Here is a 27,438-nt window from a genome sequence, read left to right on the forward strand (position 1 = left end):
GTATTTAATTAATAGAATTGTTAATAGTGTTTAAAATATTGTCTTTCATTGTTTCAGTTCTCTGAAAATACTTTCAAGAACTATTACTACCCGGAAAATCAGGGTGATTCAACCGATGAGGAAGGTACAGCTGGTTTCAAAGTTAAGCAAGCCCTCGCAAAGAAACGTCCTGGAAATAATATTGACAGCTTCTTTGAACGACCTAAAAAGCAGTGTAAAACCTTGAAACGGTCTTCGAATGTAAGCAAAAGTTCGCCAGAAGGCGTGGCTAATTTATCATCTGGACAAGATGATGGGGCGTATTCATCTCACTTAATTAAAATAGAGATATATGATATGCAAACAATCAAAAACATCCCATCCACGGAACACTGGAAGCACGCGGACGTCAGACTGAAGTATTTTGCGTTGGAAGACGACTTGGAATTACAAAATACGCGAAATATTGTATATAATATTACAAAACAATTAGCTTCTAAGGACACATGTGTAAAATATTTTATAGATAATAAGAAACAGTGATAAATATAATTTTTAACGATAGCAGTAGGATAGTGTTAAAGTGTTTCACATTTCTTATCTTTCCTTTTTATGATTTAAGTAAATTTCCTTGTAAGATATTCTTTTGCATTGTTTCACATTAAAAATGACGAAAAGTGTTAAGTCGGTCCACTACATTTGTTAATAACCCTCTTTGTTTTATAAAATGTATACTCTTTATTGAATTACTTAACGCAGAAACTCAATGTGGGGAGGCGGCTTCGTTTGACAATGGATTCTCTGAACTGTGATGTTTATGATGCGGAACTTATAAGACTCTGTGAAGTAATCGAACTAGATGATGAGTTATATGAAGCCGCCCGACTTGTGAGCCAATGTCACGGAGAGACGTAAGTTATTTCCACTTAAAATATTCATGTTCCTGCATGTTCAAACCATTTAACGAATACCTGCTTCATGTTGAGTTTTAACTTGTTATGACCGGATCTTGTTTCTACTTGTAGCGATTATTCCATTACCTGCTGAACAATAGGATAGTTTTTTAACGAGGCGATACTTGATCTTATTGTTACGTTGATGGTGAGGTGGGAGAGCCCACATATATAAACGGGGTATCTGAGATTGTTATCATTCAGTGTTTTACCACCGTGCTTCAATAATTGTAATACTTATTTGTGACGTTCTTTTCCAAAATGGTTTTTACTTACTATCATATTGGGCCCACTTTACCTCGTGACAAGATTGCACAATTAAGTAAAGAATTTATTTTAAAATGTTTCCATAACAGTATAAGGCTCTGGTACACAGAAAATAAGTTACCTTCTACATTAGTGGAAGATTTTGATATTAAACCATACTTTACACCATGTAGTGGTCATTATATCAACGATTCCAAGAAGAAAACTGTATCTGAAGATGTAATTGACGGTGTTTTAATGATGCAAGCCTATTGTCAGCAGTGTCGAAAAGATTTGAGTTAGTATAAATGAAGTAACATTTAAATATTTTTAATTATATCTCGCATCAGAGTATTTATAAATGTATATGTTTTCGTTGTTTTAGATCTTCTCAAATAGGAGGTGGATTGAAAAGGTCGGCTACAGTTTTAGAGACAGAAGAAGAAGTATCTGTTAAGAAAAGTCGCCTAGCTGTTGAGCCTACATCATCAACGTCATCTAAACCAACCCCTTCTGTCATTGTAAGTACAAATAATAATGCTGAAATTGAATGTTCTGTATGTAAAAAGTTAGTGTCTAAAAGATATTTTAAAAATCATTTAAACAGTAATCTTCATAAAAATAATGTTATAAGATCTGACTTAGAATGGATTGATGTTCAATTAATTGAGAATGCGTTTAAGAATAGGGTGGCCACTTATAGAATACTACTTAATGAAAAAGTTTACCAACCTTTTACACCTGAAACTATTTTACAAAAGAATAGAGATAAAATCTTTGCATTATTGGATCGTTCCCTTAGTAATCATTTTGCATTGAAAGTTAACTTTATTCTAAATGCCGATTTTACACAAGAGAGCAAACAAATCAATAATACTTTTGATTTCCAATTATGTAACAATATTATTGATACTAGTAGCGACAAGGATGAAATTTTCGAGTCCGTGGTTAAGGATATATTAACAAAATTATCCAACTTTGAAAGAAAAGACAGTGGGTGGGGTTTAGTAAAATTTAACTATCTAGATGTTAATGTTAACAAATTTAATCCGTTGCGCGGTTCTTCTTATATTGAGTTACCACGAGATATTCAAAATAAAAAAGCAGTTATTAATGTAAAAAATAGTGATCAAGAATGTTTTAGATGGGCAGTATTGTCAGGATTATACCCCCCAACAAACCATCGTTCAAACTGTACTAAATCGTATATTGTTCATAAAAATAAATTGAATTTTAGAGATTTAACTTTTCCAATAAAATTGGGGGATATTCCAAAATTTGAAAATAATAATAATATGAGCATAAACGTTTTTGGAATTGAATACAATTCTCAAAATAAAAAACATGATATAGTAGGACCATTGCATTTAACAAAGTGTAGAAAAGATATCCATTTGAACTTATTGTATATATCCAAAAATAGTAACGGACATTATTGCTTTATCAAAAACTTATCTAGATTAGTATCTAAGCAATTATCAAATACACAGCATGCTGTTCATATTTGCGATGGATGCTTATCCAACTTCACAACTCACGAAAATTTAATGAAACATCAAAAAAACGATTGTTTCCATGTTTGCACACATTTACCTTCAGAACAAGATAAAAAGAAAAACTGGTTCAATGAAAACGTTCCCACCAATGAAGTTACCTTCGATAATTACGAACGTAAATTAAGGGTGCCTTTTGTTGTTTATGCTGATTTTGAAGCCTTTTTAAACCCAATAGCAACACAGTCAAATAACCCTACAACATCTTCTACTACAAATATTCAAAAACATGAGGTATATAGTTTTGGATATTATATTAAGTGTTCTTATAATGATAAATTGTCTGTGTATAGAACATACAAAGGTAAAGATTGCACCCAGGTATTTATGAAGTACATAGAAAAAGATTTAAAAAGCATTTGTAAGAGGAATACTTTCGGAAAAACTCCATTGCCTTTATCCATTGAAAATAATAAACATATTGCTCAGAGTAGGACATGTTACATTTGTGATAGAAATTTAAATAGTGATTCTATCATTTCCTACAATTTCCATACTGGTCTTTACGAAGGCGTAGCACATACATTTTGTTCTGAAAAATACAAAGCACCTCAATTTATACCTGTATTTTTTCATAATTTGAGTAATTATGATAGTCATTTCATAGTACATGGACTTGGTTTGGTGGAAGGGGACATTGAATTGATTCCACAGAACAAAGAAAAATACATTTCATTTTCTAAGAAGTTACAAATAAATAATCGCACAATCAAATTGAGGTTTGTAGATTCACTTAAATTTATGCCCAGCAGTCTTGATAAACTAGCAAAAAACTTGTTTCCTAAACAATTTCATGAATTAAAATTGAATTTCACTTGTGAGGACGATTTTAAACGCTTATTACGAAAGGGTGTGTATCCGTATGAATACATGACATCATACGATTCTTTAAAGTTAACTGATCTTCCCTCTAAAGACAATTTTTTTAGTTCTTTGACTGATAGTCACATCTCAGAAGATGATTATAATCATGCAAAAGATGTTTGGTCCCATTTTCGTTGCAAAAATATGGGCGATTACTCCGATTTATACCTAAAAACAGATGTTTTGTTACTGGCTGACGTATTTGAAAATTTTAGAAACCTTTGTCTTAAGACGTATGGTTTAGATCCCGCTCATTATTATACTGCTCCAGGATTAAGTTGGGATGCAATGTTATTTACTACAAAAATAAAATTAGAACTCCTAACTGATATAGATAAAATATCATTAATTGCAAAAAATATTCGAGGTGGCATATCGCAATGTAGTAACAGATATGCGAAAGCTAATAATAAATTTATGGATGATTTTGATTCAAACATACCATCGTCCTATCTTATGTATTTTGATGCAAACAACCTTTACGGATGGGCTATGTCTCAATGTCTCCCTACAGGTAAATTTGAATGGGTTCATGTAGATACAGACTTCAATATAGCCGATGACGCTGATCATGGTTTCATATTAGAAGTTGACCTCGAATACCCTAACGAAATTCATGACTCACATTCAGATTTACCATTCTGTCCTGAAAACGTTTGTTTGGGTAATTGTAAAGAAAAAAACTGATTCCTAATTTAAATAGAAAAACTAATTATGTAATTCATTATCGAAATCTAAAACAGTGTTTGAAGAATGGTTTGGTATTAAGTAAAATACATCGCATTCTTAAATTTCAGCAGTCTATGTGGTTAAAAAGTTACATAGATTTAAATACCCACATGAGATCGCTGGCATCATCTGATTTTGAAAAAGATTTTTTTAAACTAATGAACAATTCAGTGTTCGGTAAGACTATGGAAAATGTTGCAAAACGTGTAAACGTCAAATTATTAAATCACTGGGAAAATCGAGGGAAATCGCAAGGGGTTCAGTCTTTTATAGCTAGACCTGAGTTCCACAGTCTATCCATATTCTCAGAGAATTTAGTAGCTGTTCAATTGAAAAAAACTAAAGTCTTTTATAATAAACCGATTTATTTGGGGTTTTGTGTATTAGATATATCAAAAACTTTAATGTATGACTTTCACTACAACTACATGAAAATCAAATATCCTAACAAACTCAAACTTCTTTATACAGATACGGATAGTTTAATTTATCAAATTTTCACTGAAAATTTTTATGCAGATATAAAAAAAGATCTTAATTTCTATTTTGATACATCTGACTATCCTCCTATCAATAAATATAATTTCCCACTTATAAATAAAAAGCGATTAGGATTTTTCAAAGATGAAAATAATGGTAGAATTTTAAAAGAGTTCGTTGGTCTAAAATCTAAAATGTATGCCTTAGATGTTGAAAAATATGATGAGAATGATGACAAAAAAGGTAAATATGGTGTTTTATCAAAAGCTAAAGGAGTCAATGTATGTGTTACAAAGAAATTTACTCTAAATAATTTCAAAACATGTTTATTTAACAAAAATGTGCAACGTGCTCAAATGCTAAGATTTAAATCTATAAAACATGTAATATTCACTCAAAAAATTAATAAAATATCATTATCTCATGATGATACAAAACGTTACTTATTAGAAAACACTTGTGACACCCTTGCGTGGGGACATTGTAAAATAAAAAAATAATTTAAATTTTGTCATGTAAATGACAGAACATTCAAATTCGAATTATTGTTTGTAATATATATTTTGTATGTAAATTTGAATAGTTAACTTAAATTTAATTGTAAATTATATTTTAATTAATTGTTTAATTTAACATTTATTCGTGTTTTGGCATAAGAATATTGTAAACATAGATTTATTGTTTTTTATGTTTAAATTTAAATTGGTGGTTGGGTATATCAAATGTAACAATAGATAATAAAGAAAAGTGTTAATATCAGAATAAATATACATATTTTTTATCAGTTTTTTTTTTTACTCTACTTTAGTTTAAATAGTAATATGTTTATTGAATAGCACCATTTAATGTCTATCCGCATTCATATCAACACTGTTAAACATATTACAGCATTCAAAGATGATTCATTTTTATCATCCTTTCACTACCATTGTCGCAGGTCCCAGTGGGTGTGGCAAAACTCAATTTGTTACAAATTTTTTGAATAATACTAAAGAGATATGTAACATAGAATTTGATGAAATTATTTGGTGTTATGATGAAATGCAACCTCTTTATAATCTAGAAAATGTAAATTATAGTCAAGGAATACCAGATTTTTCAACTTTCGATGGGAAAAAACCTAAACTTCTAATAATAGATGATTTAATGAGAGAATCAGATGGACGAGTTGTTGATATTTTTACTAAAGGAAGTCATCATAGAAATTTAAGTGTTTTTTATATAACACAAAACATATTTCATCAAGGAAGAGGTCAACGTGATATTTCACTGAACACAAGCTACATTGTATTTTTTAAGAACCCTAGAGATAAAACTCAAATACGATACCTGTCACGACAAGTTTGTCCTGAAAACTCAAAATTCGTGGATGAAGCCTACAAAGATGCTACAAAGGATGCTCATGGTTACCTTATGATTGATCTGAAACAAAATACAAATGACATATCGATACCTTTGGGTTCAATTGGCGTAAAGGACAAAATGCAGGTTTTCAGGAGAAGCAAAAAACAACTTTTTTTTTAGAAAAATGTTTATATCTTTTTTGTTTTTTGACCTATATTTGTGACGTATATAGAAAAATATGTAGATTTTTAGTATCCTTCACCTAGTGTAGCAACCGTAGTGATAAACTAAACGGTTTAGAAGTTAGATGGTTGTAAAGGACACGTCAAAATGCTATGGACGTCCTTTACACCCACGATTTTTTTGAACAATTAGAGTTGATAGGGTCGTAAATGACGGTCTTAGATGATTTTTATACAAATTCGGGGCGTAAATGTAACCGGAATGGTACAAATGGCAACTGTTTTTAGCTTAGTTTACAATTGAGAAACTTGAAAAATGTATCAAAACGTAGTTAATATGGCATAGAATAGCCACATTAGTGTTACAGTGTATATTTATCTAAATATTTAGCAGAGACAAAGAACAAGACTATTTTATATCCAGTTTTGCAATAAAGAAACAACATTTGCTTAAAAACTATCTAGTATTTTGGAAAGTTATTATTTTAGTACTCGCCGCTGTCTCAACTCTCAATAAGTTACGCATTCAGTATTTAATTCTAGCAGGGAAACGCTTTCGTAGTTTAAGTAAATATAAAAACACTAATGGTAATCACGTAAACTTTAATCAGCAACTGTGAACAGTAGACTATATTAATACGACAGTAATTTTAAGTATAAAGTAGAAAGAAGTTCTAAGAATAACTAAGAGTTAAGTACCAATTTATAAACGCAAGTTAAGACGCGTATACAAACTGTGACCAACTAATAAATAATAGTAACTGTAGTCAAGACTACCTACTATGTTGATGCATATTTTTGATAATTTTAAAACAGAAAATTGTTATTTAGTCTTTAACCTGTTAAGTAAGAATAATCTTAATTATGAGTTCAATCCTAGAAATATTATAGTCAATGCTTTAAGTACCTGTGGGTACATAGCCAAGTCACCAAACGCTAACGCTCATTCGCTAGCGAAACGCACCTGTTATTGTCGCACTAAATGTTAGTATAGTCTACTGTTAAAGTTTACTGGCGGCGTAGCTGAATGGCAATCGTCGACGCCAGACGCCGACAAAAATGCAGTCTGGTGCAATACGCAAGAGCGATAAAGCTATAGCTATAGCTACGAAAAAAATATATAGCTACGAAATAGATATTATCGTGAGCGTTTGTGCATACGTTGTGGGTACGTACCCTGAATACCATAGTGTTTTTTTTAAATTACCTACATCTCGTCGCAGTATAATAATACTACGAAAGCGTTTCCCCGCTAGAATTAAAGGCTGAATGCGTAACCTACTGACTATTCAACAGCGGCGAATACTAAAAAAATAACTTTGAGCTTGTTGCCAAAGTATTAGTAGATCGTTTTTAAGCAAATATTGTTTCTTTATTACAAAACTGGATATAAAATAGTCTTGTTCTTTTTTGTTTCTAAGATAGCTTAGATAAATAATACACTGCATTAAAATAATGTCTATTCTATGCCATATTAAGTACGTTTTGACACATTTTTCCAGTTTTTAATTGTATACTTAGCACAACATTTGTACCATTTCGGTTACAATTACGCCCCGGTTTTGTATAAAAATCATCTAAGACCGTCATTTACGACCCTATCAAATCATGGGTGTAAAGGACGTTAATAGCTTTTGACGTGTCCTTTACAACCATCTATCTTCTAAATCGTTTAGTTTATCACTACGGTTGTTACACTAGGTTAAAGATACTCGTAATCTGCATATTTTTCTTATACACGTCACAAATATAGGCCAAAAAACAAAAAAGTGGGTTTATCTTTCTCTTGGAAACCTGCATTATATGTCCTTTACGACAATTGAACCCAATGATATCGATTACAGTTGCGGATAAAATATTTTTAGTGCTGGTCGTAAAGGACGAAGAACAAAAAACTTGTCCTTTACGCCCAACTTTACCACACTACTATAGAAAGTGATCCTTAAAAAGTAAGGGCTTAAAGGGCAATAATATATATCAAGGTGACTTACGACTATATTTTTATTTGTAGATTTCCTTTACGACACAAATAATAATTTATAATTAATGACTTGATATTTACGCCCCTTCAGAAAAGCTATTTTTGCAAGTCCATAGTAGAAAATCTTGGTCGTAAAGGCAACTTTTTAAGAGATATCGAAATTTTAACTACACAGATCGATAGCGCTTGAAATTCTGAACAAAACTGTATATATAACTCATTTTCGCCAAAATGTCCTTTACGCCAATTGAACCCAGAGGTATCGATATGTCGTTTTAAAACAAAAATATTTCCATTTGATGGACATTGCACAGTGTATGTACCCAAAAAAGGATTTAAATATGATAAAAATCAACAAATTTTAGTCAGTTCTACATGATGCATGCAAGAGTAAACACATATAAACATTTATTAGAAGCATTGCACTTGCTTAAACCCAAATATCGTACTGCATTACTTAAATCTTGTGATGATGAAGAGATCAACATTATATGCGAGTGCATTTATAACGTTCTGAATGGGAAAATTCCTTTAGAAAAAAAGAAAAAACAAAGTTAAAAAAGTACAAAGACATATTAAGGAAATTAGTTTCAAAAGGTAAACATAAATTAAGAAAAACGGTTATAATTCAAAAAGGAGGTGCCTTTTTACCTATTATTTTAGGAGCAGTTCTAAGTGCCTTAGTTAACTCTTTATCATAAATAAACAAAATGGAAAACACGAAAAAAATGTTATTAGTTGAATCGGACTTTATTGAAAAGTTGAAACGCAATGAGAACCCTCCTGAAAATTCCTCATCTCGGCTAGATGAAGAGATGCAAAAAATTCTCAAAAGTAAAATGAACGATCGTGAAAAATGGATGCTTTATTCTCAAGCATTGCAGCGGTTTCTACATTTTATTGAAACAGATCGAAAACCGTTTAAGATACCTATAGTAATGGAGGGGTTCGATCAATTCAACAAAGAAAGTAATGATATCATAAATTCAAAGATACCCAAAAAGGAGGAGACAGAATATAAGGAATCAGCGAAAGGTGATGTAACTGAGATACCTGCACCATCTTTGTTTAACACGACACCTGGTGAAATAAATCAAGAATCAATGCCGATCAGTCCATCAAAAATAATAGAGATATTACCTAAATCTTATGAAAAAAAAGCTAGAACGCTATTAGATTACATTGTTTTAAGTAAACCTAAAATTTGGTGGAAGCAGACTGGTGAAGTTGTTATAAACAACCAGACTATTCAAAATAGCAATATTACTGATTTGGTGAGCGACACGGTTAGATGTCTTAAACGTCCTAAACCAATTGGCTGGGAAGTGTTTGCTTTACTTTTAAAAGATATCAAAGTTCCTAAGTCATGCATAGGTAATCCTACAAATTTAGCATTTATTAATGACACTCCTTTGATTGAGCCCTTTACCCCCTCTACTTCTATAAGAACACGAGCCTCGTTAGATAAAGAAAACAACACATCTACTCCTCTTACTACACGAGTACAAAAATCATCTGCAAAAACTATAAATTGGGAAAGATGGACTCCTTATTAGATATTAACAGAATCTACTATGATATCTCTCATCCCGCTGGTTATAGCAGTTTAAATAATTTAACAAAGGAAATGAAAGGTCAAATGAATAAAGAAGATGTAAAAAAATGGTTACAATCTCAAGACACGTATACACTACATAAACCTGTTCATAGGCGGTTTACTAGAAATAGATACATTCTATCTAACTTTAATGAACTTTGGCAAGCTGATTTGAGTGACATGAGTACATATAGTCAATTTAATGATGGTTACAAATATATTCTTTGTGTTATCGATGTATTCAGTAAATATGCTTTTGCAAGAGCCATGAAGAAGAAGGATTCAGCAACAGTTAAACATTGTTTTGAAAGCATATTTACTGAAGCCAACTCAGTTCCTCGTCATATCCAATCTGATAAAGGTACGGAATTCGTTTCAAAGGTGGTAAGAGATTATTTCAAAAGTAAAAATATTAATTATTATACCACTAATAACCCTGATATTAAAGCAAGTATAGTAGAAAGGTTCCAGAGAACTCTTAAAACGAAAATGTGGCGTTACTTCACTCATAAGAATACATATAATTACATAAATGTTCTACAAGATCTTCTTTATTCTTACAACCACAGCTATCATTCAAGCATAAAAATGTGTCCAGTTGATGTTAACTCTAATAATATTATGACTGTTTGGTGTAATTTATATGATCGCAATACAGATAGACAAATCTCACCAGAAACTGCAAAACTAAACGTAGGAGATCATGTTAGAATCACTAAATACAAACATATATTTCAAAAAGGTTACGAAAGTAATTGGAGTGATGAAATATTTATAATTAATTCAATTATTAAAAGATCTCCTCGGATTGTTTATACACTAAGGGATTTGGAAGGCGAACGCATAATTGGGACGTTTTATTCAAAAGAAATACAAAAAGTAACTTACCTCCCCTCCAACGAGTATAAAATTGATAAAATATTACGTTCACGTCGAGTTGCTGGCAGAAAGGAAATACTGGTGAAGTGGCAAGGTTATCCTAATAAATTTAATTCTTGGATACCTGAATCAAGCTTAAAGAAAATATGAGTGATAATAGCTTTTATTTAACTTTGTTAAGTAATAGTTCATCCGATTATTACACAGATAATACGACTGCACATTTTTTAACAAAATTACCAAAGACCATTAAATTGGATGGAGAATGGGTAGTTGGTTTGGTGGAATTTCAATACCCTTGTTCTATGTATAATGTACAAGAGCATGAAAACATAATTTATATAAAGAAAAAAGTGTTTTCGCCTGCTGACAAGACTTCAAAAATTGTGGATATAAAAGCTCATATACCAGCCACTACTTACGATAATATAGATCACTTTCTTCAAGCGTTTAATGAAAACCCTCAGTTAAAAAATAATGTTAAATTTCGTTATGATGAACTAACAAAAATGATAGGAGTAACAACATCAAATAAAGATATCACTTCTATCATAACAACTCCAATACTAAGTCTTCAAATGGGTTTTAAACCAAGAACAAATTTGAAACAAATCACATTGGGAAAAAATCCAGCAAATTTATATTTAGGTTTACCATCTCAAATATTTGTTTATACAGATATCATTCATCCACAAGTAGTTGGAGATGTTATAACATCGTTACTTAGAATAATACCTTTAGATCCAACTAAGTTCATTTATGGAGCTTATAAAACACATATTTTCTCACCTGCTCACTATGTACCAGTTTTACGAAGAGAGTTTGATACAATTGAAATAGATATAAGAACAACAACCGGTGTCAGAGTACCATTTCAATTTGGGTCTTCTTGCGTGAAACTACACTTTCAACGTGTAAAATGATGTATAACAGATCATCAACCTCTTGTCCTTACGAACATTATTATTCACACCAAGCCGGCTCTGGTGTAGGAATTGTCTATAAGGGAGTTCCATATCAAAGAGGACATGGTATAGGCAGTTTTTTGGGAGGACTATTTAGATCCGTACTCCCTTTATTATCTAGTGGTTTAAGAACCATTGGAAAAGAAACTTTAGGAGCAGGAGTTGGACTCTTATCTGATATGGTAAATGCTCGCCCTATAGACAGTTCCATACGATCACGATTCAAGGAAGCAAGTGCAAACCTGAAAAGAAAGGCCGATGAAAAAATTGATTCCCTTATGTCAGGATCTGGGTATAAAATGTCCAATAAAAGAAGGGAACCGCTCATTGCTCTAAAAGCATCGCGACGAAGAGGAAGTAAAAAAAATAAAAAAGATATAAATAACGATATATTTTCAAACTAAATAATGTCATTTTTACATAATCATTCATGTGAGTGTGCGAAATCTGAATTAGATATATTTGCCCTTCCATCAACTCAAACAAGCATTGAAAGCGGACAGTGGATTCATTATAAACCAATTTCATCTTTAAGCGATGACGGTCCAATCGAATTTCAAGTACCTGGATCAGGTGATGACTACATAGATCTATCACACACAATGATACACATTACTGCTAAAGTGTTGAACCAAGATGGTACTAAATTAAAAGCAGATGCTGCAGTTGGACCCACCAATAACTGGTTACATTCTCTTTTTAATCAACTTGATGTATATTTAAATCAAAAACTCATATCACCACCAAACAATACATATGCCTACCGTGCTTATATGGAAAATCTTCTCAACTACGGACCAGCAGCCAAAACAACTCATCTTACTTGTGGATTGTGGTATGAAGATACGCCGGGCTATATGGATACTGTTGACGTTAACAACAAAGGGTTTAACAAAAGGCTGGAATTTATCAAGGAGAGTAAGGAAGTAGAAATGATTGGTCATTTACATGGTGATATATTTAATCAAGAGAAATTCTTAATAAATGGTGTAGAACTACGTATTAAGTTAGTTCGCTCAAAAGAATCATTCAATCTTATTTGCCACCAAGATAAAAAATTCAAAGTACAAATAATGGATGCTAGCCTCATTGTAAGGAGAACGAGAATCAATCCTAGTGTTTTGTTAGCCCATCAAAAAGTATTAGCCACAACAACTGCAAAGTACCCCATTACGAGGGCAGAAGTTAAGGTTCTCACAATACCAACGGGGGTTCAGGGTAAAACATTAGATAATATATTTCTCGGACAAATTCCTAAAAGATGTATTATTGGATTTGTATCAAATTCAGGTTTTAATGGTAATTTAGCATTAAATCCGTTTAATTTTCAACATTATAATATGAATTCATTTAGTTTGTTCGTAGATGGTCATGAAGTTCCTTCTAAAACATTACAACCTTCATTTAGTTCTGGTACAATAGCAGCAGCATATCACACTCTATTTTCTGGAACTGGTATTCATTTCCATAACGAGGGTAATGGAATAAGCAGAACAGATTTTGGTCAAGGTTATTGTTTATTGTGTTTTGATTTAACTCCTGATTTATCTGCTAATTCAACTTCACACTGGAATCTTGTTAGACATGGTAGCGTTCGGATAGAAGTACGTTTTGATTCCGCTCTAACTAGTACCATTAATTGTATTGTGTATGCAGAATTTGATAATATAATTGAAATAAATAAAAATCGTGATGTATCTGTAGATTACAATAGTTAAGAAACATATAAATACCCCGTTCTCTTTAATTTATTTTATTTGGAATTCATCATTGTTTGCATGATCATCAATAATTTGTATATGTTACTTAACTATGGATACTAAAGAAATTCAATTTTGTATGAGGAAACTAAACCCATTGTTTAATTCAAATGTTTTTGCTGCCAACAAAATACCTATTCGGGTTAATCTACCTACCTTTATTGTCAGTAATTTGGACCCTGATTCAAAACCGGGTTCCCATTGGGTTGCTATACACATTGATGTAAATGGTGTAGGTGAATACTTTGACTCCTTTGGCAGGAAACCTTCCGGTTATCATAAGTCATTTCTAGATAGAAATACGAGACGGTGGTTTTACAATAATAAATCACTTCAAAACCATTTCACTTCTGTTTGTGGTGAATATTGTTTAGTTTATTTGTATTTTAAGTTTCATGGAAAATCTATGAAACATATGCTTAACTTGTTTTCTGATAATTCTTTATGTAATGATCTAGTATTACGAAATATGTTTAAGACCTTTTTTGTGAAATAAATAAAAATACGTGTACTGGTAATAATGATTTTTATTTTGAATTCTCACATAGTAACCTTTATAAAACTACAGACATTTGACACCATTTTATTTCTTATTTATTTTGTTTGGAATGTGAAACAATGCAAAAGAATATCTTACAAGGAAATTTACTTAAATCATAAAAAGGAAAGATAAGAAATGTGAAACACTTTAACACTATCCTACTGCTATCGTTAAAAATTATATTTATCACTGTTTCTTATTATCTATAAAATATTTTACACATGTGTCCTTAGAAGCTAATTGTTTTGTAATATTATATACAATATTTCGCGTATTTTGTAATTCCAAGTCGTCTTCCAACGCAAAATACTTCAGTCTGACGTCCGCGTGCTTCCAGTGTTCCGTGGATGGGATGTTTTTGATTGTTTGCATATCATATATCTCTATTTTAATTAAGTGAGATGAATACGCCCCATCATCTTGTCCAGATGATAAATTAGCCACGCCTTCTGGCGAACTTTTGCTTACATTCGAAGACCGTTTCAAGGTTTTACACTGCTTTTTAGGTCGTTCAAAGAAGCTGTCAATATTATTTCCAGGACGTTTCTTTGCGAGGGCTTGCTTAACTTTGAAACCAGCTGTACCTTCCTCATCGGTTGAATCACCCTGATTTTCCGGGTAGTAATAGTTCTTGAAAGTATTTTCAGAGAACTGAAACAATGAAAGACAATATTTTAAACACTATTAACAATTCTATTAATTAAATACAAAGAACACTAGACGAAACAATATTATAAAAAGGCAATATGGGTTACAGTAATTTAAAAAGAAAAACATACTCACGTCCATTGTTGGATCTGTCTATAAACACTTCACTTTTGAACGCACACTCCACTTCTCTATATACCACACTAGATACAAGGAGCTCTGGTACAGAAGGCTGCCTCTACAGGAATACTTATTCAGCCTCGACTGTCTTTGGCTTTTATACTCGTAATATGGTAGAGAGCAGGGGAACGTACCATAAATCTTGTTTCAACCAGTTCATCTTATACCTGAACGCAAACAATAAACTTTTTGTCATTTTACAATACAATAAACATCTATAATAAAGCAACTAAGTTGTTACAATAATAAATTCAAGTCACAAGAATTACCGGTGCGTTAGTCTAAAACATGTTTACACCAGTTAATGCTCTTTGTTAAATATGAATAGAAAGTATCATGCCTTGACATGTTCGTCGAAGGATCTCTTTACCCAAAACCCGAATTATTCAAATAAACGGAAACAATAAATATATATTATCTTTAAAAATGCACAAAAGACATTTTTATTCACATAGAATTAGCCTTAAACATGTTTTAACCGGTTCTCAGTTTCTCACGTCGTAACAAGTTTATTGAAAGTATGCATTCTCTTAAACAATACACAAGTCATAGAAAATAAGAATAGGTAAGTAAATTATTCAAAGAAGGTACAATAAATAAAGCAATTAAGCAAAAACGCAACTTCACAAAATTACCGAGGTTTATTCAGATACAAAACATTGAAATATATGTAAAAAAAAAAAGTTTGATAAGATGGGAAATTAACTTTTATTAAGACGTAATCAAAAAATTGACTTATTAATCATATGTACAAATTTGGTAATACAACAAAGAGAAGTATGATAGAAATAGGTATAAGATATCATAAATATTCGAGAAAAAGAAAGATACGCTAGATAGGATCGTTAAGTTTAGGTATTTGGATAAACTTAAATGTAACTCAGAAGTTCTTAAGTTAAAACGTAATTATAATACATTTCATAAATACCTACATTTATAGAAATAAAAGTAAAAGTAGGTGAAACTCAGTTAGGTTTCATAAAGGTAAGTCTAGACTACTTAGGTTAACTAAGAGTAGGTTTTAATTAAATTTGGTTAGGTTACGAATGGAAAAGTTAGGTATTTTAATTAGGTTAGGTTAGGTTAGAATCGCAATCCATTATGATTACAAAGTTATACTAAAAATTAATTATAAAATACCTATCAGTATGAGACACAAGGAAAAGGTGTGCATGACACTGCCAGGTAGCTGGGTAGGGTAACAATGGTCTAGCGCCGAGTCCAGATCGAACAATAGAAAGGGTCGGTAATCCTTTTGTGACCGTCGTGCACAAGGTTTATTGTGTAAAGAACGTATTCTGTAAATACTAGAAGGAGGCTTCTGAGAGCGTCGAGACCCAGCGCAATGAATCTAAATGGGGGGCTATTAGTTTTTTTTTTTTTTTTTTTTTTTTAGGTTCAGTAAGACCATGGATGGGCGGTGGTGGGGTCCTGGGAGCAGGCCCCAGACCCGGGCTGGTAACGGGGGTACCCTACTACTAGCATGACACTATTTCAAATTTTCTCGATTCGAAAAACCACTCGAACGCAAATTTCAGAACAGTTAATATGTAGATAGGTTCTACAGGTCTAGTCATGATTCAAGTGCCCAATGGTAATGGGCCCAAACACGACAACTTTGAGTGTCGAAATAGGCATGCCTACATGAAGTCACAAAACGTCTTAGTAATACTTATAACTCTTAAAGTCAGCCCACATAGCGTCGACCTGCGTCAAAGAATTCTACGGCAGCTCGGCTGCGGCTGCGTAGCAATCGTCTACGCTCCGTAGCTTACCCCGGCAACCCGGCATTTTTCTACGAGTGCCTGGAGTCATGGAATTTCATCTCAGAATTTAGCGTAACACTAGTTTTACGAAAGCAGCTGTTATGTGACTTTCGGACCGTTGGTGCCCTTAGGTAACTAGACTTTATTGGGATTATTATGGTTTCCTCACGATGTTATCCTTCACCGAAAAGCGATTGGCAAATATGAAATGACATTTCGTGTAAGAACTTTAGATAGACCAACTAACTGACTATGGGGTCCTATTACGGTAGTACCTATATAATATTTATGTTTGATCCATGATCACCATGCATTTTCTTAAATTTTGAGAAAGCAAAGTGTTTTCAAGCTGTCATCACATCATGTCCCTTTTATACAGTATCTCTTGGTCAAGAGACTCACCCATAGAATGCAATCTACCACCGACATGATATCAATGCATTCGAGAACAAACTTTGTTGTCATCGTTAGTAGAAGATGTAAGTATTTAACCTCAATCGATAATGAGATTACATCGTTCAAGAAGCCAAATTCAATACATTGCTGACTTTCCACAACACAATTCAGCCGATCGACTAAAAACCGCAAAACTTAAATGGCATGCAAGTCCTAATAGATCCGTCTAAAACGGGGCGTAATAAAATAAGTGCCGTTCTCATGCAAATGCAACCGGGTTGTATCTCAAGGGACACTCAAGCACTGGACTTTACGATTGCAGAGGATGAAAAGTCTTAAGAGACTATGTTTGAGTAATTCTTAAGACATTTTTGCGGTCTGTCAACAGACAATGAATACTTAACGTGATTAATGAATCGTTCCCTCGTCGCTATGGCCAGGGACCGTAGTACCGTTTCACTGAATGGGTAAATTACGATTGACTTGCCATAGAAAAGGCCACAAAAGTTTCAAGAAGGAATACTATAGGACAATATTATCAAGTAAATAGGTCAGCGAGCGGTAAGCACTACAAATTTTAGCGAAATTTCAAAATAGAGATTCCTGTTTATGCAGTTAAAAGAGGGATTAGGTTTAGGTATTCTTTCGGTAGCTGTCGCCACCTCAAGCACGTAAACACAGGAAAAAAATGTGCACAGATCGGTACCTAAATCGATTAGATGATGTATCTGGGACATGAAATCATGGTCAGAAAGTACCTACACTCTAAAACTGAGTAAACTGAAAACCTTAGACCTACATATAGGACATGAAGTTGGTTAAAAATATAAATTGCCTTAGAATGAATTGGGAAACAATCGATAATTTTTCGCTCAGCTAGAAACTGTAACCCTAATTATAGATCGTTTTTGGCAACTTCCAGAAGTGACTCTATACTTATTGTCAAAATTAAAGAAATCAAACATACAAGAAAATATAAAAGCCAGGAAGTGTAGCACGTGTAGACCCTATAAAGCGCAGTCCCCTGTGAAATAACTCCGGATGTTAGGGTACAAATTTCTTTGTAGGTGCGCCAGGAAGCCGCGCCTGCGTGCTGAGGCGTGAATTGTGAAAACAATGGCATCACACAACACATATCACTACTTCGTTCAAGTAAAGTATGTAATGCATTATGGAACAGGGAGTTTAGCTAAGTGAGCACATTTAATAAATTAAAATAGCTTCATCCTGTGCCATTTTCCCACAGAATTATCGGTTCCCTGATGGTCCTGATGGTCTGATGGTGGGTTGTAGAAATCGCACAGCTGCCTAGCTTAACCGCGTTTCTTAAACAGACGACTACGTTGGTTAGGGCATGTACACAGGGTGGAAAACCCTCTCGACTACCTCGTCGTGTTTTTCTTGGTGTTGTTGCGAATGCAAAACGTAGCGTTGGAAGACTTGGAAGGCCGTTGCTTCGTTTTAAAGACTGAACAAAGAGGGACATTATTGCCTATCGTATTGACTACGGACTCTGGAAGAAGGTTAATCAACGAACGGAGTGGTGCAAAATGATGCAAAAGCATTGTGGAGGGTCGCAAATGTCGCAATGTTTGCGATGAATCATGGTTTGTTATATTCGCTGATAAGGGACAGAAGCGACGCCAAGGAGTTTCAGCGCCGATTTCCGCAAACTTTTCTTGTCAGTCCAGTCCTGCGTCCTGCGGGAGACTATGTCGGTCGCGTTGGTCATTATAGGTCATCAGAAAAGGTGCTTATCGAATATTGCACCATATAAATCGTCTGCAATAGACGTTAACGCCAATGATGATGATGATCCCTGGACGACATTCGCCTGTCAGTTATTCACTACTGTTACCCCTCTCCCATAATTTTGGCTCTAGTAAGTAACCATTTCGTTCTAAGGAGGCGCTGCTAACTTTCTCCATTTAATGTCATTTTCCGTGACATTATAAATATTGGTTAGAATGTTAAAAACTCATGGCAGAGACACTGATAGTTGCAAACTCAATTCTGATACGTCGATCTAACTCTTAGGGCCAGTTGCATCAAACCGTCTGTCACCGTTAAAGCGTTCGTAAAATTTTATTGTACGGGAAGTTCCATAGACATCTGCTGCGTGACGATGATGTGTCGGTCAAATGTGATTGATGCAACTGGCCCTTAGTCCGTTTTCACATTATCCGATCCGATATCAGATGTCGGAAGGATTTCAATGGAAAAAATCCAAGATGGCGCCTGTAATGTATGGTATGGGATATCGGTCCGACATCCCATATCGGATCAAGATCAATCAAGAATGTGTATCCTACCTACTGGGATTTTTTTTTACGATGGGAGTAAATGACAGTTCTTGCTGGTTTTACTTTCTAAGCGAACAAGGCGAAGAGTACAGCCTATTTAATTGTATTTGCAAGTATATAATATAAGTTATACTGTGAATGTTTTACATTAATAATTCGGAAAAAGGGTATTGTTACATTTCTTATTTCTAAGTCGGCTACGCTACGTGTCTCCAAGAGGGATCAATGTGGCACTTTTCTGTTAAAAGATACAAATTGATTGATGTGAAAAGCAGTATAGTCCTCCTCCTCATCGTTTTCGATGACGGCGACCCTAAATAAGCCTTACGGACGTTTCCTTGCGTGTGCTCTAATGTGGCTGGCCAGGCCGAACTTGGTTTTAAATACTCGCTGGCACGGGTGGCAACAAAGTTCGCCAGCGGAGTTATACGTGTACACGTAGGAGGGCTTAGGTCTCTCTTTTCGTAATTGGCGCTTTTCATCTAAGGCTTTGAGGCGGTTAAAAGCAGTACCTATGTTTCAAAGTTACAATTTACTATTTCGTAGCAGCGATTGGATTACGAATTTGCCTCCAGTGCCCAATAAGTCATTAAGCACTTTGTTACTTAGACTGTCTTTCTAAACCTGTAGTGTTCGATCCCAAGAGACGAATTTAATTAGTAGGCAGTAGTCATGGTACAAAAGTAGGCCACCAGAAGACCGTAGGGATCTTCGCCGTGTATGCCACCAGCATTGGCATGACAGCAGCATAAGCAGGGCCGACTTTTCAAATGAAAGGACCAGGGGCCCATTTCTCAAAACTGAAAGTTACAAGTTACAAGCGGAAGTCTCTTTCCAACTTGTCATATTAGACATTGACAACCACTTGTAATAGTTATTTGTTATACAAGGGGGCAAAGTTGTATTTTAACGCCGAGTGTGGAATTGAAAAACGAGCAAGTGAAAGGATTCTATAGTTGAACCACGAGCGAAGCGAGTGGTTCGAGAATAGAATCTTGAACTTGCGAGTTTTTTAACACACGAGAAGTAAAATATATTTGCACCCGAGTGTAACACAAAACTTTTCCCCTCACTATAGCGAGGAAACTACAACGCAAAAAATGCATTTATCACTGCTTCCAGTAGTTCCACAGGTGGTAAATCATCTTTATTACTAGATTCACCTACTTTTATCAATTTTAGAGCAGATTATTTGACTTTATTCAAGATCAAATTACTTTACCCACTAGTGGATAAAATGCGTTTTTACCCACTGGTATTAAAGGACAAAACACTTGTTTCTGAGCTAGTGAGGGGAAAATTAAATTGTAACTTGTAGCTTCGAGAAATGGGCCAGAGATATAATTATTATTATAGTTATATACTGAGGTTAGAAAAGTAAATAGTAGATTAGATTACTATTGAATAGGACTATGACGACATTTACGAAGAAAATTTAGATTAGGTACACTACACTAATTATTAGCTTGCTTGCATTGCAATTGCATTCGCCTAAAACTACCGTGCAGCCTTTTACAACTCAATCAGACCAGTAATACCTCGGCAGGTATGTATTTATATTTTTCATCACTTTTCAGGTAACAGTAAACCAGCATGTACTGTACTCGACAGTTAAAAAAAAAAACAATATCAACTAATCAAGAATAGTTATTTGTTATACAAGGGGGCAAAGTTGTATTTTAACGCCGAGTGTGGAATTGAAAAACGAGCAAGTGAAAGGATTCTATAGTTGAACCACGAGCGAAGCGAGTGGTTCGAGAATAGAATCCTGAACTTGCGAGTTTTTTAACACACGAGAAGTAATAGTATATTACATCAGAGGCCAGGAAAATGAGGATTTCCGGCCAAGTGGGTATATATACGTGCGAGCGAGGCCGGATAGGGATACGAGGCCGGGAATCCGTTTTCACGCCGAGGCATGTATAGTGCTTTTCTCAAACATACAATGAAATAAAAAAAAGTGCTCTAAAGGACAATATTTTATAAAAAAAAAGTTACTTTGCAGGCCAAGGCCTAAAAAATAATATGAAATCCCTTTACAGTCCTCTCGAGTTGTTGCGCCCAAAAAGCGATACTTCCCAGCCCATTTTAAGGAACGTAAAGACAATATTTCATTGCATGTTTGAGAAAAATACATTTGCACCCGAGTGTAACACAAAACTTTTCCCCTCACTACAGCGAGGAAACTACAACGCAAAAAATGCATTTATCACTGCTTCCAGTAGTTCCACAGGTGGTAAATCATCTTTATTACTAGATTCACCTACTTTTATCAATTTTAAAGCAGATAATTTGACTTTATTCAATGTCAAATTACTTTACCCACTAGTGGATAAAATGCGTTTTTACCCGCTGGTATTAAAGGACAAAACACGTGTTTCCGAGCTAGTGAGGGGAAAAAGATTTTCCGTTTTAAATTTTTAATTATTACCTATCTAGAGTGCCATTTGTGGCCACTGGTCACATATGGCGCAGGTGTTTAATTGACACCAATGACACTTTAGTTACTACATGGAAAATATTTCGATTAGTTGATATTGGCCCGAGCACCTTATAGTTTTTTTTTTCAGCTCAATGCTATGATGCTGTTTGTGAACGATTTCCCAATTCTGGTCAACTACTTAATCTGTTATTTTAGCTCAAAACGGCATGGCCATAAATGACACTTAAGGCGCAACAGGAGGGGTAAACTTTACATACAAACGCTCTCGACAATTTCCTCCCTGGTTTTGGAATATAGAGCAATGATTTTTTCAACACAGATTAATAATATTTTTATCTGTGTCGGACCGTTTTGATTTTTTTGCTATTTTTATTTTAAAAGACGCTAGTCAGCCTAGCCAATCAAAAGTTTCTAAAAACGGCCTTTTCAATATGGCTCAAAAAAAGGTGTGATACTCTAGATCGGTAACAATTAGCCAAAAAATTTAAACGGTCCGACACAGATTATTTCATTGTTATTCAGATTCTCAAATTTCGTTCCGTATAAATAAGTTTAGAAGGAGGAAACAGTCGAGAGCGGAACCTCGATTTTAAAGACTTTTTCACAATATCTTTTAACTGAGTTGTTCTTTAATGGGCTTTTTTTTCGATAAATCTAGTTAATAACACTAGTATATTTAACTGAAATTCCCAAAATGAAAGGGGGACTCCTTTCCATTTTAGCATTTTCGCTCGCGTAGCGTTTTAACTGAGTCGTTCTTATCTTTTTTCGATAAATCTAGTTAATAACGCGAGTAATTATTTAACAAAAATTCCCAAATTGAAAGGAGTCCCCTTTCCATTTTAGCATTTTCGCTCCTGTTGCGTCTTAAGTGACGATATTTTGTAGTTACAAAGAATTTAAACTTCGTCGTCGACCCTGGCTCAAAGTTGTCTTGTTCGCGATAAGTGGGGCAATCGTTTGTTCCACTCTACTGGTATTTTGCTCGCTCGCGTGCAGCTATAACAGGTAAACAAATACCTACAGGTGTGTATTTGCAAAGGATATTTAGCATTAACCATCTTCTAGGCCACTTTAACCCCTCTTGGTTAGTTTTTTTTTATACAACGTCGGTGGCAAACCGCCTGATGGAAAGCGGTCACCGTAACCTATGGACGCCTGCAACTAGTGTCACAAGCGCGGTGCCACCCCATTAGAAACTTGTACACTTCCCTTTGCTCAGTATAATAAAGAGGACTATCGTACAGTATGGCCACTCCCGCTCCCCGCTCTCGACAATTTCCTCCCTGGTTTTTGAAGCTAGAGCATTAATTTTTTTGAAAGTACCGCCCACCCCCTCTCGGTTACAGTTGCCTCACAGTTACCGCCTGTCAATAACGCTAACAGTCGACCTGTCATATTTCACTTAGTACGCGTTCATCTACACGAGCTTAGACTGTGTGCTAGGAACGCGCCTCTTTCATATATTTGATCGCCAGTGTCCGAGGTGTGCGATATGGTGTTGGTTTACCTTCCGTTTTACAAGAAGAAAAAATATTCTCTCTGGATTTTCGAAAGGATACCCAAAATATTTCAAATGCCATGATTTCATCTTTAGCTAGTTTTAGGTACTAGGTTTTCATTTCAAGAGTAAATTATCTTTCCACATAAAGCATATCTATAAGGTCCCTGTTCTGGTGGAAAAAGCTACAATTGTAGTGTTCACTTGTTCAGTAAAAAAAAAGTTGTCTTTATGAATTAATAATTTTTAAGAAAAAAAAAACCGTCGCCTTTCGGGTTCTGGTGAAAGCTACTTGCGAATGTTGGATTATGTAGAAATGTGTAAGTATTTCTTAAAACTGCTTTTAATGCTTTAATTATTAGATGGCAACACAAATGAATATACGTATAACGTTAAGGTTTGAGGAGTTTCCTCAATTCCTCATGAATCCGATTATATTATAAGAAATCGAAGCTTGACAAACTTTGACTTGAAAACTCAATATGCTTAACAAACATAACTAAATAAATGTCACTGTTCTGAACTAAATGCATGCTTTTCTTCCAAAAATACCAAAGTCAGTATGAGTGTGCCGTTCAGATTTGAGGAGTTCGGTTCTGACCATCATCAGCAGTTCCACTGTACCAAATGTCACTGTTCTAGACGTAAGCGCATGCTAAACACTGATTCAAACTTTCACGATTTTTACACATATTTAAAATTGCAAACGGGACTTAATCGCGTATTTACTATGTTTTAAACACTAACCTCCGACGTTTCAAGGACGGCATTGTCCCCGTGGTCTCGGAGCAGACCGGCGGATTAAGTCCCGTTTGCAATTTTAAATATGTAAGCGCATGCTGTTCTTATAAAAATGGCAAAGTCACTAAGTATAAGCGTGCCGTTCAGATTTGAGGAGTTTAGGTTCTGGCCATCATCAGCAGTTCCACTGCACCAAATGTCACTGTTCTGGACGAAAGTGCATGCTGTTCTTATTAAAATACCAAAGTCACTATAAGCGTGCCGTTCAGATTTGAGGAGTTCGGTTCTGACCATCATCAGCAATTCCACTGCACCAAATGTCACTGTTCTGGGCGAAAGTGCATGCTGTTCTTATAAAAATACCAAAGTCACTATAAGCGTGCCGTTCAGATTTGAAGACTTCCGTTCTGGCCATCATCAGCAGTTCCACTGCACCAAATGTCACTTTTCCGTACCTAAATGCATGCTGTTCCTTTAAAAACACAAAAATCACCATATGTATGCCTTTCAGATTCGAGGAGTTCCCTCGATTTCTCCAGGATCCCATCATCAGAACTGGGTTCTGAGAAAAATGGGACCAATCTATATGCATATACATCCAATAAAAAAAAAAAAATTCAAAATCGGTTCAGCAACGACGGAGATATCGAGGAACAAACATTAAAAAAAAATAAAAAAAAAAACATACAGACGACTTGATAACCGTCCTTCTTGAGATATATGAGGCGACGGTTAAAAATCGAAATAAGATGTCATATATAAAAGAAAAATATATATAGTAGTGTGATTACTTTAAAAACACAAATCAAAATATTTGTAAAAAATAACTTGAATTGTTTCCATAAAAACACATCTCAAAATATTTGTAAAAAATAATTTGATTTGTTTCCATAGTAGTCTTATAAGAAGTTATGAACTACCTAGGCTAGGTAACCATGGTCGATTGCCATATTTTTATTTTAACCTTCTTCTTCTTTTTACATATTTCTAGATTAACTCCGGTCCTGGGCAGCTTAGGTAACCTCCTCCCAGCCCATCCTTAATATCCTCAGCTCTTGGTTTACAGAACACCATACCATATGACGAGTATTATCTCATAATTGTTAGATATTTATTATTGTGATGTGAAGAGAACAGAATGCTATCATTCGCGCGGTAAGATTTGCATACACCCATCTTAAGAGCCGGCAACGCAACTCCAACACTTCTGGTGTTTCGGGTGTCCATCGGCGCCAGACTTGTCTGCTCGTTTGCCTCCTATTTCATAAAAAACCTACATTACCGACTGCCTTCCATCGATCAGCGCGTTGATTAATGATTGCTAATGATTTCGTTTGATGTCATTGGCCAGCTTGCTGTCGTACCGGTTTGGCTTTGTTTATGCGGAAAACAGAAAGAAATATCATATTTTAATATTATTTTTAATACAATTGCTCAAAAAGTGCCCGTTTTTTGGCTGTTTAGCGTGCGAGAAGTTGTATTTTACGAACTAGTGCGTAAAAAGTATATACGTTCCATTTTACGACTACTTACCGAGCTGTTTTCATATTAGTCTAGTTTACTAAGACAGAATAAAACTATAAACATACTATTAAGTGATTAATATTTAAAACGTTAATATTTCATATGTAATTGTTTACTTTTAGTCATACTAAACATAATTTATAAAATGGTTTATACTTTGAAAAATCGGTCATAATGAGTCGTGTAAACAGAACATGATTGGAACGAAACGCGTCTTCTACTGTCAAAGTAGAGGCGTCTACCATGTTTTCGTGCTCGTTATTTTAATTTTACTATATAATATTTAGGACAATAGTACTTATAATTATTAAATATAAAACATTTTTTAAATATTTTTTGATACAAAATCATACTTCATTGATTTGGAACAATGCGTTTTATCGGACCGACATCTGACACTATCGGAAGCGTTTATCGGATGTAGGATGTCGGTCCGACATCCGATATCGGATCGGATAATGTGAAAACGGCCTTACGGACCTTAAATCACACCGCATCATCCTCGCACTGTAAGTAGTCTACGCTATATTGTTATTTGATTTGGCTGAGGAATTCATAGACATAGACATAGAATTTATATCGGGTAGAGGTACCTACTTCTCCAGTTGGGCTCTGCTCAAGGTCTAGAAAGACGTTCGCTGCGCGTGCGCGGTGCTCTACCACACTAAGCGAGATGACACTCACAGTGCCGCTCTTTTGGACGTATATACTTATATAGGTAGATTACTAAGATTATATAGTGACATATTATTAAATTAAAACGGGACTTAATCGCGTAAAACTTACGTTTTATATTTAACCCGACGGTTCGGACATGACATTACGTCCGTGGTCACGGGTAGACATAAAACGTAAAACGTAAGTTTTACGCGATTAAGTCCCGTTTTAATTTAATAATATGAGTGAAGCTCGTGTTAGTTTAAATCAATATATTAGTGACATGTTACCAGAGTCCAAATAGATAAAAAGTTATAAACTAGGCGTTGCAAATAGGGATTTGGAAAACGCCAAGATGGTCATAAATGTTTTATAAACAATGGTCGATGTTAAAGCTCGCTCGCACAAATTTAATGTAATCGATCCAATCGAACAGGAATTAAATACAACTTTATAACTTTTATAAGTAAGATGTAACTAAGGACCTAATCGTTGTCCTTGCTCAAAAACTACAGAGCTCTAATATACAATATTCAAAGTCACCAAAAACAAACCTTACCATACATTACAATGGTAACGTTACTTGCATTACGAAATGTTATCAATCACACAGAAATTAATATTTTACAACTTTATGGGCTTAGCTGTAACTAACCGTTGTCCTAGCTAAAATGACCAATCTTTAAAACTGAACAGGCTATGTCCCCAAAAACAAACCTACATTCGAATGATACCAGTACTTGAAGCAACAAAATGTAATCAATCCAATCGATTAAACAGAAATGAAAGACAATTGTATACGAAACTAAGCTTAATCTAATAGTTGTCCTTACTAAACCAAGCTTCGAAGTCTAACGTGATCTACAGGTTAAGTCCTAAAAACAAACCTTGCCATCCATTCCAATGGTACACAGTACTTGCACTTCACTTGCACTCACAAACTCTTACTTTTTCGGTGGTGGCGCGGCGGCGGACTCTGCGCGTGCGGGAGTCCCACTGCCGAGCCCGCGACCGGCTCTCGAATACATTCTTTACAAGACTCGTGCGCAGCCCTGTACACTTGCGTACACAAAAAGCCCTTGGAGCTTTACGAAAAGCTTCGAGCGAACGTGAGCAACTTTGTGTAGTTTCAACTTTCGACTATAGGTTTTGACTGACAAATGAAATAAGTTGTGATTGAGCTGTCAAAACGATTGGCCTCTATGAAATTAGTGATGAAAACTATC

The 27,438-nt window shown here is 34.5% G+C and overlaps 1 protein-coding gene across 1 annotated transcript in view; it reads right to left on the minus strand.

Moving 5' to 3' along the window:
- Positions 1–27,219, minus strand: part of LOC125228677 (ankyrin repeat and BTB/POZ domain-containing protein 2) — a 72,831-nt gene extending 45,612 nt beyond the window's left edge. Inside the window, exon 1 of the mRNA XM_048133330.1 lies at positions 27,100–27,219. Within this exon, the coding sequence (XP_047989287.1) occupies positions 27,100–27,107 (8 nt within the window). The 5' untranslated portion in view covers positions 27,108–27,219. The remainder of the gene's footprint in view (positions 1–27,099) is intronic.
- Positions 27,220–27,438: the final 219 nt, after the last annotated feature.

Source organism: Leguminivora glycinivorella, chromosome 8, assembly GCF_023078275.1.
Source record: "Leguminivora glycinivorella isolate SPB_JAAS2020 chromosome 8, LegGlyc_1.1, whole genome shotgun sequence".
In the NCBI taxonomy this organism is placed as follows: Eukaryota; Metazoa; Arthropoda; class Insecta; order Lepidoptera; family Tortricidae; genus Leguminivora; species Leguminivora glycinivorella.